Genomic DNA, 17,091 nt, shown 5'->3' with positions numbered 1-17,091 from the left:
TTGTAAAGCTGTAACACACATGTACACGCATGTTCAAAACGGCACACACTCTAACAATAAAAAACATGACACAATTGGTGTTCAAACGTCCATCTAGTCTGATCAATATGTAAATGAGCCTAATTAGCCTAACAATAAAAAAAATTGACACAATTGGTGTTCAAATGTCCATCTAGTCTGATCAATATGTAAATTTAGTACAGTAAATTTAGCCTAATTTGCCTAACAAAGTCTACTAGCTTAAATGCTACGAATGCTAAAGTATTTACAATTCTCATAGACAATCGCTCACACATAACTCCACCAACGGTAGCTCTAAACTTAATTGCAAATGCATAGAAAAACATACAGGGGTTGGACAAAATAATGGAAATACCTTAAGAAATCAACAAAAACGAATTTAAACCATTCTTTAGTTAGAATGCCTTCTAACTCTTTTAGAGGTGATGGCAGTGGAAATCGACATCTTAATTGAATCTCTAAAACTGAGCGTAAATGCTGAATGATGTTGAGGTCTGGGGATTGTGCCAGCCATACGAGATGTTCAACTTAATTAGAATGTTCCTCATACGCATTCTTTAATTATGTTCAATGTTTATGATGCCAACATTTTTGGTGTTTCCATTATTTTTTCCATCCCCTGTATATTAGCTGAAACAACTTACTGCCTTATGTGGGCCAAACCAGAGCACAGCTGTCCTTTATCCATGTCAGACGAGTCTGCCCCTCAGTCATACAAGGTGACAGTCCAGCCAGACCCAAGACTGCCACCAGAGGGCAGTGTATCATCCATCATTAAATGAAATACCATAGGGTTAATTCTAATTTACGTGGAAATTCGGGTTTCGTCGCCAGCACAGGAACGGAACTCGTTTGTAACCCGGGTACTACCGGCATAAACCGCACCAGAGTATAAATCGGATTTATGGGGGAAATTTATTTGATAAAATCCAACACCAAGAACAGACATGTCATCTTTTGAAAGGCAGTTTCAAATAAATTAAAAAAAAATAGACTAGAGAGTAACAGGCTGAATAAGTGTACAGTATGTAATCTGCAGAATATGATTTTCTTTTCAGTGTCATTTTGTCCGGCCCTTCTCAGAACTTTGTTTTTATTTGTTTCTGCTTATGAAGTTTCTGGCAATGTTGAAACAAAGGCCTTGAGCGTCCTCTTGCGGTTTAGTATGAAAATAACATGTGAAATGATATAATGTGTTATTAATTTCAAACATGTCGCTCCAGAGGATAAATCGCACCCTTTGCTAAACTATGAAAAAAAAAAAAAAAAAAAAAAAAAAAAAAAAAAAAAACTGCGACTTATATACCGAAAAAAAAACATATTTTGCCAACTTGCCTCACACTTGTACAGTATCTCAGCAATTTGAATTATCAACATGTAAACAGGAATTATGTTTATCCAAAACAAGTTAAAAACTTTATTTTCGTTGCCTTTCATGATGTGATTTTTCTATTTGCAGGCATTGATGTTCCAACTTGTAGAAATTGTGACGGCGATAACTGTGATGACAACATTTTGCCCAATGTGTTGGCGAATAGGCTTCTCACATCAGGCTACTTCAGCCTCTTCTCTTCAGCAAAGCCAGACGGTAACTTTGAGATTATGTGTTAAGTTTAATTTTTTTTTTTTCATTTTTGTAAATGGTTAAACTTCAACATAAGAAAATAAAGTAAACCCATAGAAAGGGAGGGCCTGATTTACTAAGATCACAAATAGCAGAACCTAATGTTGGTGTTCAGAGGTAATGACAACCAAGGTTGATTACAGATTTTGACTAGTTTTGGTCCAATCCTTTGGCTTGAATGTAATTTAGTGTTGGTCATAACGTCGTCTGAATTTGTTTAGTTTTATTCTTGTTTTAGTCGCTGAAATAGCATAATTTAGGGTGATCATATTTTCATTTCCAAAAACAGAACACTCAGCCTGGCCTCGACATACTTGAATTTTACTCGAACTTCACTCAAAGATGCCTATATCACTTTAATATATTTAAAGTGTGCCTCCTACGTCTAGATAGAAAATGTCAGTTTTATTGAATAACAAAATATAGCCATAATGTATAAAACCAAAGACACAAATTCAAATTCTCAGAAGTTACTCAACAGGCTTTTTTATACCTAAAAAAAAAAATTTTTTTTTTTAAAAGATTAAACAATAAAAACACACAAAGAAACCTTGAATTGAATAGTGATGAAATAATAATAATGTAATGGAAATGTAGTCCAGTCAATACACACACACACAGTAAGCTATGTTCCAACCATTTTTATACATTACTATCATGACAATTGTCTTTGACAAATTCCCACTCAATTGCTATTCTCAATCAATGTTCTAGATTCCACGCAAACATTAACCGAAATAACCTCACCAACTATTCAATCAGCATGTTTCCAAACGCAGCAGTTTAAAACTACATTTCCCATAATGCCTAGTGTGGCTTAGCTCACTGACAGCTACCCTATTAGCAAGCACTGGTAGCCGAGGCAAAATCAAACATTGCTATAAAAGTTTACTATCATCATCAGCGCAACGATGTGACACCAAACGGGATTTTACAGATCACACCAGTGCAAAGCTCCGACAGAAGTCAACAATTGCCGAAAAGTAAGTTTAGCAAGTGTACATACCGATAGCATGTGAGCTCCTGTCGTGACGAAGGTTTGTTTGTGAATGAGAATTTAAAGTTGACGCCATGATAAAGCCAGTCTGTGACTGTGCACGCATGCGCAAAGTTCTATCCAAGGTAGAAGAAAGGTATTTTCGTCTTAATTACTGTTTTCGCTACATGAGCACTGGATTATTTACGTATTGATCGTAATAGAAGTCTTAACAACTGGGCAGGCTCTCTGTGGACACGTCACAGGCAGCACAGTACTATACTATTCGGTGCAAAGCATCAGTCAATTTTACCACACGCTAAGTGGACCCGTGAAATATACTGAAAACAGGATATTTTCATTAATTTATAAAACCCCGCCGGATGCCCCGGACAGGATGTGAAAAGTGGACATGTCCGTGCAAAAGAGAACGTTTGGTCACCCTACCATAAGTACAGTGGGGCAAATAAGTATTTAGTTAACCACTAATTGTGCAAGTTCTCCCACTTGAAAATATTAGAGAGGCCTGTATTTGCTATGAAAACAATGTAATCCATAGGGGCCTCTCTCAAGGGACTTACCACCTGTTGTGAGGTACTGTAGGTCCTCAACTATAGAAATTAGCTTGTTCTTTGAATCCTTCTAACGGCTCGTTTACCAGTGGGAGATTATACAGTAGACTATATATATATATATATATATATATACAGTGGTACCTCTACATAAGATCACTTCGACACACGATCTTTTCGACATCCGACGTAAAATTTGAGCCGCCATTTGTTTCTACATCCGACGAGTTGCTCGAAATACGACGACATGACAGCACTGCAAACGAACGCACGGTGGATTTTCTTGTGTGAGAAATCAACACAGTTTTCAAAAAAAGTTGATACAGTTGGAGAAACAAGGAAAAAAGTGATGCTTACCTTTGAAATGAAGATGCAAGTTATAGAAAAATATGAGCTTGGTGTGCGCGTCCCTGAACTGGCTCAACAATACAGTTCCATGGTCCTCTTCCGACCACCGTTCGCCACTATTTATAAGTTAAGGTGACAATTATTATTGTGGTAACATTGCCAAGGAAATCGCCAGCTTCGTCACGTTTTTATCATTTATTTAAGAACTTATCCAACACAAAACGCCCATTGTCTTAAGCAGTTGACTGCTCTCAAGAAAACGAAAGTATTATCTCTACCGCACCGACCTATCTCACCGTGACGTCAGCTTCGCGGTGCGTTCAGGGACAGTAAAAAGTGTCCGCCATATTAGAATCCAATTCGTTACATTATTTACAGGAATAATTATTAATTATTCTTCTTATTATTATATTATTCTGACTTATTTATTTATAACTTATTTGTTTTTCTATGTTTAATTGCCATTTGTAACAGTGCCAGCAGTATTTATTAAGAATTTAGTGTATGTTTTTAGGCTTTGGAACGAATTAATGGAATTATAATGTATTCCTATGGGAAAATCCTGCTCGACATACGACCATTTCGACTTACAAACAAGGTCCTGGAACGAATTAAATTCGTATGTAGAGGTACCACTGTATATATATATATATATATATATATATATATATATATATATATATATATATATATATATATATATATACATTGTGCAAGTTCTCCCACTTGAAAATATTAGAGAGGCCTGTAATTGTCAACATGGTTAAACTTCAACCATGAAAGAATGTGGGGAAAAAAACAGAAAATCACATTGTTTGATTTTTAAATAATTTATTTGCAAATCATGGTGGAAAATAAGTATTTGGTCAATACCAAAAGTTCATCTCAATACTTTGTTATGTACCCTTTCTTGGCAATAACGGAGGCCAAACGTTTTCTGTAACTCTTCACAAGCTTTTCACACACTGTTGCTGGTATTTTGGCCCATTGCTCTATGCCGATCTCCTCTAGAACAGTGATGTTTTGGGGCTGTCTTTGGGCAACACGGACTTTCAACTCCCTCCACAGATTTTGTATCGGGTTGAGACCTGGAGACTGGCTAGGCCACTCCAGGACCTTGAAATGCTTCTTACGAAGCCACTCCTTTGTTGCCCTGGCTGTGTGTTTGGGATCATTGTCATGCTGAAAGACCCAGCCACGTCTCATCTTCAATGCCCTTGCTGATGGAAGGAGATTTTCACTCAAAATCTCTCGAGACATGGCCCCATTCATTCTTTCCCTTAAACAGATCAGTCGTCCTGGTCCATTTGCAGAAAAATAGCCCCGAAGCATGATGTTTCCACCCCCATGCTTCAGAGTGGGTACGGTGTTCTTTGGATGCAATTCAGTATTCTTTCTCCTCCAAACACAAGAACCTGTGTTTCTACCAAATTCTACCAATTTTGGTTTCATCTGACCATAACACATTCTCCCAGTCCCCTTCTGGATTATCCAAATGCTCTCTAGCGAACCGCAGACAGGCCTGGACATGTACTTTCTTTAGTAGGGGGACACGTCTGGCAGTGCAGGATTTGAGTCCCTGGCGGCGCATTGTGTTACTAATAGTAGCCTTTGTTACTGTGGTCCCAGCTCTCTGTAGGTCATTCACTAGGTCCCCCCGTGTGGTTCTGGGATTTTTGCTCACCGTTCTTGTTATCATTTTGACGCCACGGGTTGAGATCGAGGGAGATTATCAGTGGTCTTGTATGTCTTCCATTTTCTAATAATTGCTAGAATAATAGCAGTTGATTTCTTTACACCAAGCATTTTACCTATTGCAGATTTAGTCTTCCCAGCCTGGTGCAGGTCTACAATTTTGTCTCTGATGTTCTTGGACAGCTCTTTGGTCTTGGCCATAGTGGAGTTTGGAATGTGACTGACTGAGCTTGTGGACAGGTCTATTTTATACTGATAATAAGTTAAAACAGGTGCCATTATTACAGGTAATGAGTGGAGCCTCGTTAGACCTCGTTAGAAGAAGTTAGACCTTTGACAGCCAGAAATCTTGCTTGTTTGTAGGTGACCAAATACTTATTTTCGACTCTAATTTGGAAATAAATTCTTTGAAAATCAAACAATGTGATTTTCAGTTTTTTTTCCACATTCTGTCTCTCATGGTTGCAGTTTACCCATGTTGACAATTACAGGCCTCTCTAATCTTTTCAAGTAGGAAAACTTGCACAATTGGTGGTTGACTAAATACTTATTTGCCCCACTGTATGTAGATGATATAAATTGTGGTACTCAATGAAAATAAAAAGTGTTCTACTAGAAGGGTGACAGAGTGGAGCAAAGGTAGATTGGCGCCTAAAGTGCAAACCAGCAAATCACAAAACAAAATGGCAAATTAAAAAAGACAACAGCAAGTCAAATAACAAAACGGCAAATTAAAAAAACAAAGAACCTGCCACATGCTCCGATACCCAAATAGTTGCCCTGGTCTGTGCAGCACGGTCAAAGGGGCACGTCTCACCTCATGTATTGGAGAGTAGTGGCGTCTTCTGGACAAACCGATCTCTTTTAAATGGGTTTTCAGCGACCTCAAATTCAGTTGGACATCGTGATTCGTAAGCAGCATGTCTAATATTACTTCATGCGTATGTCCCGAATAAAAATATTAATTTATAGCGGCAGCCACGTTAGCGTCTTTGGTAATGCACATTTTCAAATACCATGCCAGAAACTGATTATTTTTCTTGTTCATCAGTACCTACCCTTATCGGTAGATTTGTCCAATTCACGATGAGTGTACTTTTTCACTTGTAGCTACTAGAGTTGTCAGACATAATCGATTAAAAGAAAACATATTGGAACACTCAAATCATTTATTAAAGTACAAATAAACACGTAAATAACAATAATAAATCACAAATAAACAATGAGTTCAAATGCTGATAGAATTAACTAGTGTAGCATCCCGATTGAAAAGATGGTCTCTTAAACTGATGGTTTACAACTTTTATTCCATCCTTGATGTAAACACACCGTAAGAGCTACGGTGCACACAAATAAAGCAACACAATTAGAAATTAACAAAAACTTTTCACCTTTTTCCTTTTAAACGTTATTTATATATCAATGAATTGCCTATATGAATTGCCTTTACCTTATTACCTTATCATTGACAATCTCTCCCTTGAGTGCAATCACTGTATATACTGTATATATTTATGACCTTTTAACCTTATATAATTTTCTATACCATAAAATAAACCAAAACATGAAATAAACCTTTCAATTAGCATTAAGAACAATACTAATAGCACTCATAGGCCCATTGTCAATGAAACATTATTATTTAGTAAGGCGACAGCACCTTCTGGTGTACAAAAAATGAAAAAAAAAAAAAAAAACTTAAAACTGCGTGAAGGCACTTGAGGTGTTTATTCACGGCCGACGTGCAGCCAAGCTTGGCACTGAAGAGACAGGACAGAAGAGTGTACTCTCCTTTGTTTCTTTGAAATAAGTCAATGTTTTGGACACTCTGGTGCGCTTTTTTTGGCTTTGTGCCGCTTTCCCCGCTTGCAAACAGAGCATCCGACATTCTAACTTTCCACGCATATATTTTTTTAACCCTTCATTAACAGTCGACGGCATGTTGTGCTCGTCGACGGATTTACGTCATCGATGACGTCGACTACGTCGACTAGTCGGGACAGCTCTAATATATATATATACAGAATGTATGGTATTTTTTCTTTTTAGACAAAAGTTGGCCAAACGATATCATTTGTTCTGACTTAAAGCCTATTTGATGTGTTGCCAAAAATGAGTCAATTTACAAAATACAAAAACAACGCTCCTATGATGTGGAGATGTGGCTAGATTATTGCCAGTAAGTTTTTGCGAGATCGTATTTTATTTTCATTTTTTTCTCTTCAGGTTTGACAATTTGAAAGTCATTTGAGATCTGCTTCTCAACTATATCCCTTCAACATAGTTCTTTAACACAAGTTGCTAATATTCTCCCACTAAAAATAACCATAACACAGCCCTAACCTACTATTCTCTTAGCCACGTGTGCCATCTTGTTGTGTCTTAGCATTACAGAGTCGATGATATGTTACATAGAAAAAAAAACCTAACACACAGCTGAATTTGTGAATAGCAAATGGCAAATAGCTTGGAATATGTCAAGCACAATTCATTCCATCACCAAGCTCATAACGTGAATGTGCTCATTTAATGAATATATTTTCTTCAAATCCAGGTAATGACTATGGGACATAACATCATTGATATCCAATTCTGGGCTCACGTGCTTATTATTTTGTCTTGGTGCTCCAAGGTAAATGTAGCCATGGCGGTTTGGACGACAGGACGAGCAGAACTCCACCAATAGGTGGCATCAATAAGAACACAATTGGTTCGGAGCACGGCTCATTACACAATCAAGCGGCCAATTTAGCTATAACTGCTACTATGGAGCTTCTGGAGGATATCAGAATAGCTGGAGGAGACAAGAATTTCCTACGGTAGGAAACCTATGGGTTGTTTTCTATTGATTCGGTTGGAGTGTCACCGTGTAAATGGCTGTGGTGATATGTAATGAAGTAAAAGTACTTCGTTACTGTTGTTAAGTACATTTTTGTGTATCTGTACTTAAGTACAAATATGAAGTTGTACTTTTTACTTCTCTACATTTCATAGCAGGTATCTGTACGTTTTACTCCAGTACTTTTAAAATTGTTGCCTGCGTTACATGTTACTTTGTTTGTTTTTTGTTTTTTCTTATTGTGAAATGATAATTTCGTTTTCATGCCTCCGGTGCAATCGATAAGCCCCATGCAGCTATACCGTAACTGAGTACTAGAGGCTGCAACATGGGTACAAGCAAGATTGGGCAGGTGAACAAGATATTGACCAATAAAAACTACCACACTTTTGTACTGTAAGCGGCAGTATGCACCTGATAGTTGCTTTCAATCTGCCATTAAGCTAAGTTTTGGAGTGTTTGAGCTTGTTAAGATTCTGTTTATATATATGAAATAGTTTTACTTCAGTAATTACTTTCTTAGATACTTGTAATTTTACTTAAGTAAAAAAAAAAAGTTAGTACTGTATCCCCCACTAGTAAACGGACCCTTTGAAGGGTTCAAAGAACAAGCTAATTTCTATAGTTGAGGACCTACAGTACCTCACAACAGGTGGTAAATCCATTGAGAGAGGCCTCTATGGATTACATTGATTTCATGGCAAATATTGTGATTACACGAAATAAAACCGTACTAAGGTATGGCAGATACATTTTAAATCTTCGTTGCATTCCTGCAGACTGATGGGCCTCTCCCAGACTTCTGTGCTATGTTTTGTCATCGACACCACTGGAAGTATGATTGACGAGATAGCCGAAGTCAGGAGACTTTCTGCTCAAATTGTTGAAAGTAGGAGAGGAACCATACTGGAGCCGCCAGCCTACATATTGGTTCCCTTCAATGATCCAAGTAGGTACACTCTTAGATAGAGATAGGTCTCCAAGGATCAGAGTGGTGGAATATTTTAATACGGGCGTGCCAATGAAAAAAAAAAATAGTTTATTAGGGTTAGACTGTTAATCTGCAATTTCTCATGTGCTTGGAAGCTCTATGTTCATTGCCTGGCACAGCTATATTTTTCAAACACTGTGAGAAATTGTCTGGGACCCAGCCCATTAATGGCCTCTCGAGCAAGGTACAAAATCAATTGTCCAATCAGATTCGCTTATTTGCGTGACGTGTTCTTAACAAGTAACGTCAGTCTTGCGCGGCGAAAGTCGTGTCTTCAACAACACAGATGGCGAACAGGAGAGCCGAGAATCTGTTCCAATCCGCGGTAAAACCAGTTTTAAGTTACCCAAAACACATCGAAACAAGTCACTGACAACAGTCAACATGGCTCGCGCTAGGCATGTTGAATAAACTTCTCCATTCTCCGCTCACGCTAATTACTTGTCGCTTTAACAACGTCACGTCTGCCTGTCGCTGATTGGTCCATTCCGCTGTCTGTTTGCTGTGGCTTGCTCCGCCCTCGGAATTTGATCCGCCGGACGGTCACCAGACTCAATCGCTGGAACAGCGGTGAGTCTGGTATACCAGGCAACCATGATGACTCGAGTCAAATAATCCAAATTCAATGGTATTCATGAGTTTTAAGAACCGTTGCACTTTTTGGCTGGTGTAAATCAAACCACTGGGCAAACATACAGTGGGGCAAATAAGTATTTAGTCAACCACCAATTGTGCAAGTTGTCCTACTTGAAAAGATTAGAGAGGCCTGTAATTGTCAACATGGGTAAACCTCAACCATGAGAGACAGAATGTGGAAAAAAACCAGAAAATTACATTGTTTGATTTTTAAGGAATTTATTTCCAAATTAGAGTTGGAAATAAGTATTTGGTCACCTACAAACACGCAAGATTTCTGGCTGTCAAAGAGGTCTAACTTCTAACGAGGTCTAATGAGGTTCGACTCATTACCTGTATTAATGGCACCTGTTTTAACTCATTATCGGTATAAAAGACACCTGTCCACAATCTCAGTCAGTCACACACCAAACTCCACTATGGCCAAGACCAAAGAGCTGTCGAAGGACACCAGAGACAAAATTGTAGACCTGCATCAGGCTAGGAAGACTGAATCTGCAATAAGTAAAACGCTTGGTGTAAAGAAATCAACTGTGGGAGAAATTATTAGAAAATGGAAGACATACAAAACCACTGATAATATCCCTCAATCTGGGGCTCCATGCAAAATCTCGCTCAGTGGCGTCAAAATGATAACAAGAACGGTCAGCAAAAATCCCAGAACCACACGGGGGACCTAGTGAATGACCTACAGAGAGCTGGGACCACAGTAACAAAGGCTACTATCAGTAACACAATGCGCCGCCAGGGACTCAAATCCTGCACTGCCAGACGTGTCCCACTGCTGAAGAAACTACACGTCCAGGCCCGTCTGCGGTTCGCTAAAGAGCATTTGGATGATCAAGAAGAGGACTGGGAGAATGTGTTATGGTCAGATGAAACCAACATAGAACTTTTTGATAGAAACACGGGTTCACGTGTTTGGAGGAAAAAGAATACTGAATTGCATCCGAAGAACACCATAGCCACTGTGAAGCATGGGGGTGGAAACATCATGCTTTGGTGCTGTTTTTCTGCAAAGGGACCAGGACGACTGATCTGTGTAAAGGAAAGAATGAAGGTGCCATGTATCGAGAGATTTTGAGTGAAAATCTCCTTCCATCAGCAAGGGCATTGAAGATGAGACATGGGTGGGTCTTTCAGCATGACAATGATCCCAAACACACAGCCAGGGCAACAAAGGAGTGGCTTCGTAAGAAGCATTTCAAGGTCCTGGAGTGGCCTAGCCAGTCTCCAGATCTCAATCCCATAGAAAATCTGTGGAGGGAGTTGAAAGTCCATGTTGCCCAACGACAGCCCGAAAACATCACTGCTCTAGAGGAGATCTGCATGGAGGGATGGGCCAAAATACCAGCAACAGTGTGTGAAAAGCTTGTGAAGAGTTACAGAAAACGTTTGGCCTCCGTTATTGCCAACAAAGGGTACATACCAAAGTATTGAGACGAACTTTTGGTATTGACCAAATACTTATTTTCCGCCATGATTTGCAAAAAAAAAAAATCTTTAAAAATCAAACAATGTGATTTTCTGTTTTTTTTAATGTTTTTTTTTTCCACATTCTGTCTCTCATGGTTGAGGTTTAACCATGTTGACAATTACAGGCCTGTCTAAGATTTTCAAGTGGGAGAACTTGCACAATTAGTGGTTGACTAAATACCTATTTGCCCTACTGTGTGTGGGACTGTACTTCTCTTTACTAACCAAAAATGTTAAAAGAGCATTGTGTAATATTTGTAGACAGAGGAGATCAGCGGTGAAAAAAACCTGATGTGATAACTGCCTTGCTTGCCTAGACAGCATGTTCCCTGTAGAGCTGCTGGATTACATATGTTGCTGTCCATACTACAATTATTAACATGAAATGGTAAATTTTAATAACTTAATCCTGAAAACATAGCCAGCACTATTTATTGTGTGGGTCATCGGTGATTATCGTGCGTGCATATGTTTTTTTATTGGTATTAGAGCTGAAACGAATACTCGAGCAATTCGAATAACTCGAGTTTAAAAACTGATCCGAGTAATTTGATTCACTTCGATGAATCGTTAATTTTGCCAGCTGTAAGCATCACGTTTTGCCCGGACTACTTTTAATGCGGGACAACCGCATCACGTGCGTAGAAGAAGAAGCAATAAAGATTTTTTAAAAAAACTTACTGCAACTTACGGCGACAGCAGCTACAAACTACGTCGACGTTGCTAAAAACTACGCCCGCATGATGCTAGTGTGGTTGCAGCTAACGTCCGAGGCGTCTCATAGATATAGCATGCATTTACAACTAGATGCGAAATGACAGTATCAGCCGCGTCTGGGCAGCGTTAGTAAACAGCCGCCGTCTTTAAGCAGTAGACTTCTCAGCGCTATTAAATATAACGTTACTGTCACTCGCTCATGTCACGTTACTGTCACTCGCTCATGTCACGATAGCCCTTCGGAGGGCTAGGTTTCTATTGATTATGACCACTGTCGATGCGTGGCTAATGTGTCTTACATACAGGCTTTATTTAATCTGTAAAAACACAGCGCTGTAGAGTGATGAGGGTGTAAAATTAAAACATAATAAAGCTAACTCAGTTTTAGCTCAGTAGTCATTGCTGAATAAAACACCAAGTAGCACTGGTCCCTAATGTGCTCCAATACAGCAGGTATCATACATTTATTTTGAACACTGCAAAAACTCAAAATCCTATCAGTACTTACAGCTTAGACTAACTTAAAACTTAACTAGAACTTAAAAATAGCTTGACACAAATGGAAATTGAATTGAAACACATGGGAAAAACACGTAACTTTCAAGTGATGTGTGTTATCAAGCGTAATTACATTTTTAGGTAAGAAATATGTTTTTATTTTTATATGATCTAGAAGATTTTTGAGTCAAAGCAGTGAATTTTTTTTCTAGTCACATCTGAGATGCAGTTGTTGGCTGTTTTCAACAATGTACATCGAAAACAAAGACATTGATTGACTGAAACTGGTTCAATATTGGATTAAATGTCTTTTTTTCTCATGTATATTTATAATTGCTCTTTACCTAAAAAAATGTTTTATCCGATTACTCTATTAATCGATAGAATTTTCAGTCGATTACTCGATTACTAAAATGTTCGATAGCAGCAGCCCTAATTGGTATGCTAATCAAGCACCACTGACTCACGCTAGCTTTGCCATTCCGGAGCCCTGACACTAACAAATAACTAACAAACTGCACAGAAAAGCCTTAAATCAAAAGTAAAAAAGTCTAAACTTCCTCATTAAATTAATTTATAAGAAATTCAATTACATTCAAAGACATTTTTCAGCAATATAACAATATAAAAATGTCACCATTGTGGGCATATGACACACTATGTCACATTTTCGTCTCGTAAGACGAAAATTGGCATTCTTCTCATTATGTTCTTGACTCCCAAGCCATGTTTTTAGCTTTTCAACGTCACGTAAAAATTGTTATGGACAAAATATTTTGTTAATGACATTTTTGACGTAAAGAACACAGGATCATACATTTCAACCATCATGACCAAGACCACAAAAGACAAACACATCTAAAAGAGTTCACAATTTAGTGTATTGCTAATTTTCAGCTTTTGGACCTTTTACTACTGACAAGCTACGCAGATTTTTTTCATAGATGAGATCAATAGGCTGAATGCCTTTGGAAGTGGTTTAATGAGTAAAACAATGTTATTTTTTGTTTACCCACAAGTTAATAACTTTCTTTTCCAGTAATAAAGAAAAACAAGATCAGACATTGATATGTGAATATTTCTTAATAAAGAACTGAATATTTAATTGGGTGTCCTAATTTTTTCACATGACTAACTGGTTTAAACATACAGTTCAATCGCTACAACACAAAGGCCACAAACAAAAAACATACAAACAAATCGATAAGAGTGATTTGCTAACTTTCAGCTTTCGGACCTCTACTAAGGACAAGCGACGCAGATTTTTTCATAGATGAGATCAATAGGCTGAGGGCCTCTGGAGGTGGTGACCTCCCAGAGTTCAGCTTGTCCGGACTACAGGTATCTTTTCATAAGAAAGAAAATTTCAAAGAAAGTCAATTGAATTGTGAACACTCACAATCCTGATTATCCTCTGTACTTTTTCGCTAACAGCTTGCTCTGACCGGGGCTCCACCCTTATCGGAGATATTTGTCTTCACTGATGCAGCGGCAAAGGATGCGTTTTTAAGGAACACCGTCATTGCCCTAATTGAGGAAAGAAAGTCCGTGGTGAGTCTTCTTTAGTAATAATGCCTACCATCACTTTTGAAAAGTACTGTGCAATTTTATGTTTGGGCATTTCTGCAACTTGGACCATAAATGGCCATGTTTCCACACAACAAAATCCAGGCGAGTTCTGTTTTAACTTGCTTTGTCGGATTAAACTTGACTTGAGATGCAGTATAAACTGTTATAACGGCAAACCTATGCCTGCACTAGGCATGTGCTGGTATGATATTCTGACGGAATAATAACCTTAAACCAAATTATCTCAGTTTCACGGTATTGCAATTACAGCTCTAAAATGTGTTTGAGATATCTGGGTTCATGACACTGATTACTTACTTTTAATTTTGTCTAAATGCAAAATCATATTGGAGCATAAGGAGGGCCCCCCCTGGTGTCTGAAAAGCATCATTGCATGTAATTGACGTTCCTATATACAATATATATATAAAAAAAGTTGTAAAGTAATAAAACTGCAACAAAAATGAATTAAATGAACAAAAAATATATTTTTATAATGGGTCAAAATAATTTTTCGAGCACCATAAATGGGCATTTGCTTTGCACATAATTAAAAAAATAATAAATAAATTCTTTGATCGAAAATATATATATATTTTTGATTGAAGCAATTTATTTTGGGATTGAATGATTTAGACACAAGTGTCCTAATCATAATATGGCCAAAACACAAAAAGGATTGCTTCAATCAAAGAAAACTTTTTCAATTAAAAATTAAGTAATCTAATGCAAATTTTTCAATCTCAAATATTTTTTCGCATTCAAAAACTTTTTCTATGAATTACATTTTGATTTGATGTTTGAATACATTTAACCTATTTGAAGTTTAGTTTCAGTCCCTCCCAACGCCATTCGATTGACAGACCATTACTTTCGTTAAAAGCAAAATAGAAAAGGCAAGCGAAATAGAAACATCAATGACAAAAATTGTCATTCTTTTTTCCTTTTCTTTACTAACAAAAGTGAAAGTCAGTAAAAAAAAAAAAAAAAAGTAACTTTTTATTTATTCATTTATTTCTCTGTATTTTTATTTATTTATTTTGGCACTCCTGTGATTCCACACGTCCTGCCATAACTGCCACATACAGTCTATTTTATTTTTATTTTTATTTATTAACCACGATATATTTTACAATTCCAAAGGCAGTTTGGTATCACATTCAAACACCGTGCTGGATCCTCCATTCATTTTCTTCTCTGGTGGTAAATAGACAGCAGCCAACGGTATTTGAGCTTCATTATCACCACCGCATGGACGTATTTTCCGTGTACCACTGCAATGCATTGTGGGATACAGGGAGCTCCGGAGTGACCATCGTTTTTCACATATACCGATCATATACATTTTGGCAATGCGTTAAGAAAAAAATGAATAAAAGTCGGACGAATATATACATTCAACATACAGTACATAAGTACTGTATTTGTTTATTATGACAATAAATCCTCAAGATGGCATTTACATTATTAACATTCTTTCTGTGAGAGGGATCCACGGATAGAAAGACTTGTGACTTTGTATATTGTGACTAAATATTGCCATCTAGTGTATTTGTTGAGCTTTCAGTAAATGATACTATAGCCATGCCCAAATGCATGATGGGAAGTGGAACCATGACTGTGCATAGTGCTACCAATTGATATATCTTCTCTGTGTTGGGAAATAGGTATTATTTCCAATTGTAGGGAGAGGGATTGTAAGGCTTTAGCCAATTAAAAAAGGCTCCAAAGGCTGCCAAAATTCACCCTACTCATTTTACGCTGCCTTTTATCTCTCTATATAGGTAAAACGGCGCCATTACAGATTGAGCGCGACAATGCGTGAGTGGGTCGTGCAGTGCATGCATTAGTTGCATTAAATATTTTAACGTGATACATTTTTTAAAAAATTAATTACGGCTGTTATCGGGATGAATTTGATAACCCTACCTTACGCCTAAACTAAAGACTCTTGATGAGTGTAACATATTATGTCTAACGTTAAATACAATTAGAAAACGATTTAATTAAGAAATATATATATATTAAAAAAAGGCATGGCCGATATTTTTTTGCCGATTCCGATACTTTGAAAATGACGTGATCGAACGGGACATCTCTAGTCAAAATCATGTGTAAACTGTGCTCTGGAATTTCTAGGTAACATTCATTCTGACAAACATCCTCTTGCCCGGAAGACGTAAAAGAGACGTTCAAAATGCGACGTCTCGAATATTGCTTCCAGAAGCTTTGCAGTTGTACCGCGACATTGCCAGGGCATCTGGAGGCGAAACTATTGAAGTCAGGAACTCACCGACAGAGTTCGCTCTGGCGACATCTGTTATCGAGGAATCTCTAAGAAGTGCAACGGTAATATAAAGAAGGAAGAAAAACACAAACACTGTACAGAATATGCATAAAAATGTGCCCCTGTCTTTTTCAGGTGATAGTTTTTCAAGAGGAAAGCAGCAAATCTCAAACTTTCCAATTTACCATTGATAACTCACTACAGAACGTGATTATCTCCATTACAGGGAATCCAGATCTTACCTTTAATCTCACCAGCTCAACTGGTACTATGGTTAATCTAAAAATTTTTATGTTTTTAAGTATTAACCATTCCAACTGTTAGTACATAATGAAAATCTCCCCCACCTTTTCAGGTGTAACTCAGAACTCAAGTGAGTCCAGTGGCCCTCTGGCATCTTTTATTTTGGTAGGTACCCTTCATCGACTGAGGCTCAACAACGACAGTGAAACTGGACTGTGGAAAATCAGTGTTGACTCCGAAGACCCCTTCTTAGTTAGGATTACAGGTCAGTGGATGTATGGAACTGAAAGTGGCACACAAACTGTTTCTTTTGCTTGTGCTGCTCATTCTAATGGTTTTTACTAATGTTGACGTCAGGTCAAAGTCCAGTGAACTTCATCTACAACCTTGTGGAACCCCGTGAAGGACTCACAGCAAGATTCTTTCCATTTGTTGGGCGGCCATTTTCAGGTTAAACATACTCTTCAAATTCAACATCTAATACTTAGTTTTTCTCAATTGCTTTAGTACGTTTCTCAGATCAGAACTAAAATTCTCAAAACAGTTTGTGCATTTCTCAAAAGACGTCGCACAAGTAGCAAAACAATACGGATTAACTG

General features: G+C 37.7%; 1 protein-coding gene across 1 annotated transcript in view; it reads left to right on the top strand.

The window, feature by feature from the left end:
* The window catches only part of LOC130920298 (von Willebrand factor A domain-containing protein 7-like), a 47,375-nt gene that overhangs the window by 13,596 nt on the left and 16,688 nt on the right, over positions 1–17,091 (top strand). The window contains exons 5-13 of the mRNA XM_057843398.1: positions 1,481–1,609; positions 7,869–8,055; positions 8,855–9,024; positions 13,622–13,734; positions 13,828–13,944; positions 16,102–16,311; positions 16,385–16,514; positions 16,605–16,757; positions 16,850–16,942. Of these exons, the coding sequence (XP_057699381.1) occupies positions 1,481–1,609; positions 7,869–8,055; positions 8,855–9,024; positions 13,622–13,734; positions 13,828–13,944; positions 16,102–16,311; positions 16,385–16,514; positions 16,605–16,757; positions 16,850–16,942 (1,302 nt within the window). The remainder of the gene's footprint in view (positions 1–1,480; positions 1,610–7,868; positions 8,056–8,854; positions 9,025–13,621; positions 13,735–13,827; positions 13,945–16,101; positions 16,312–16,384; positions 16,515–16,604; positions 16,758–16,849; positions 16,943–17,091) is intronic.

The sequence above is a fragment of the Corythoichthys intestinalis genome, chromosome 8, assembly GCF_030265065.1.
Source record: "Corythoichthys intestinalis isolate RoL2023-P3 chromosome 8, ASM3026506v1, whole genome shotgun sequence".
Taxonomy (NCBI): Eukaryota; Metazoa; Chordata; class Actinopteri; order Syngnathiformes; family Syngnathidae; genus Corythoichthys; species Corythoichthys intestinalis.
Note: the sequence above shows the minus strand (reverse complement) of the source record. Positions and strands in the feature narration are given on the sequence as shown.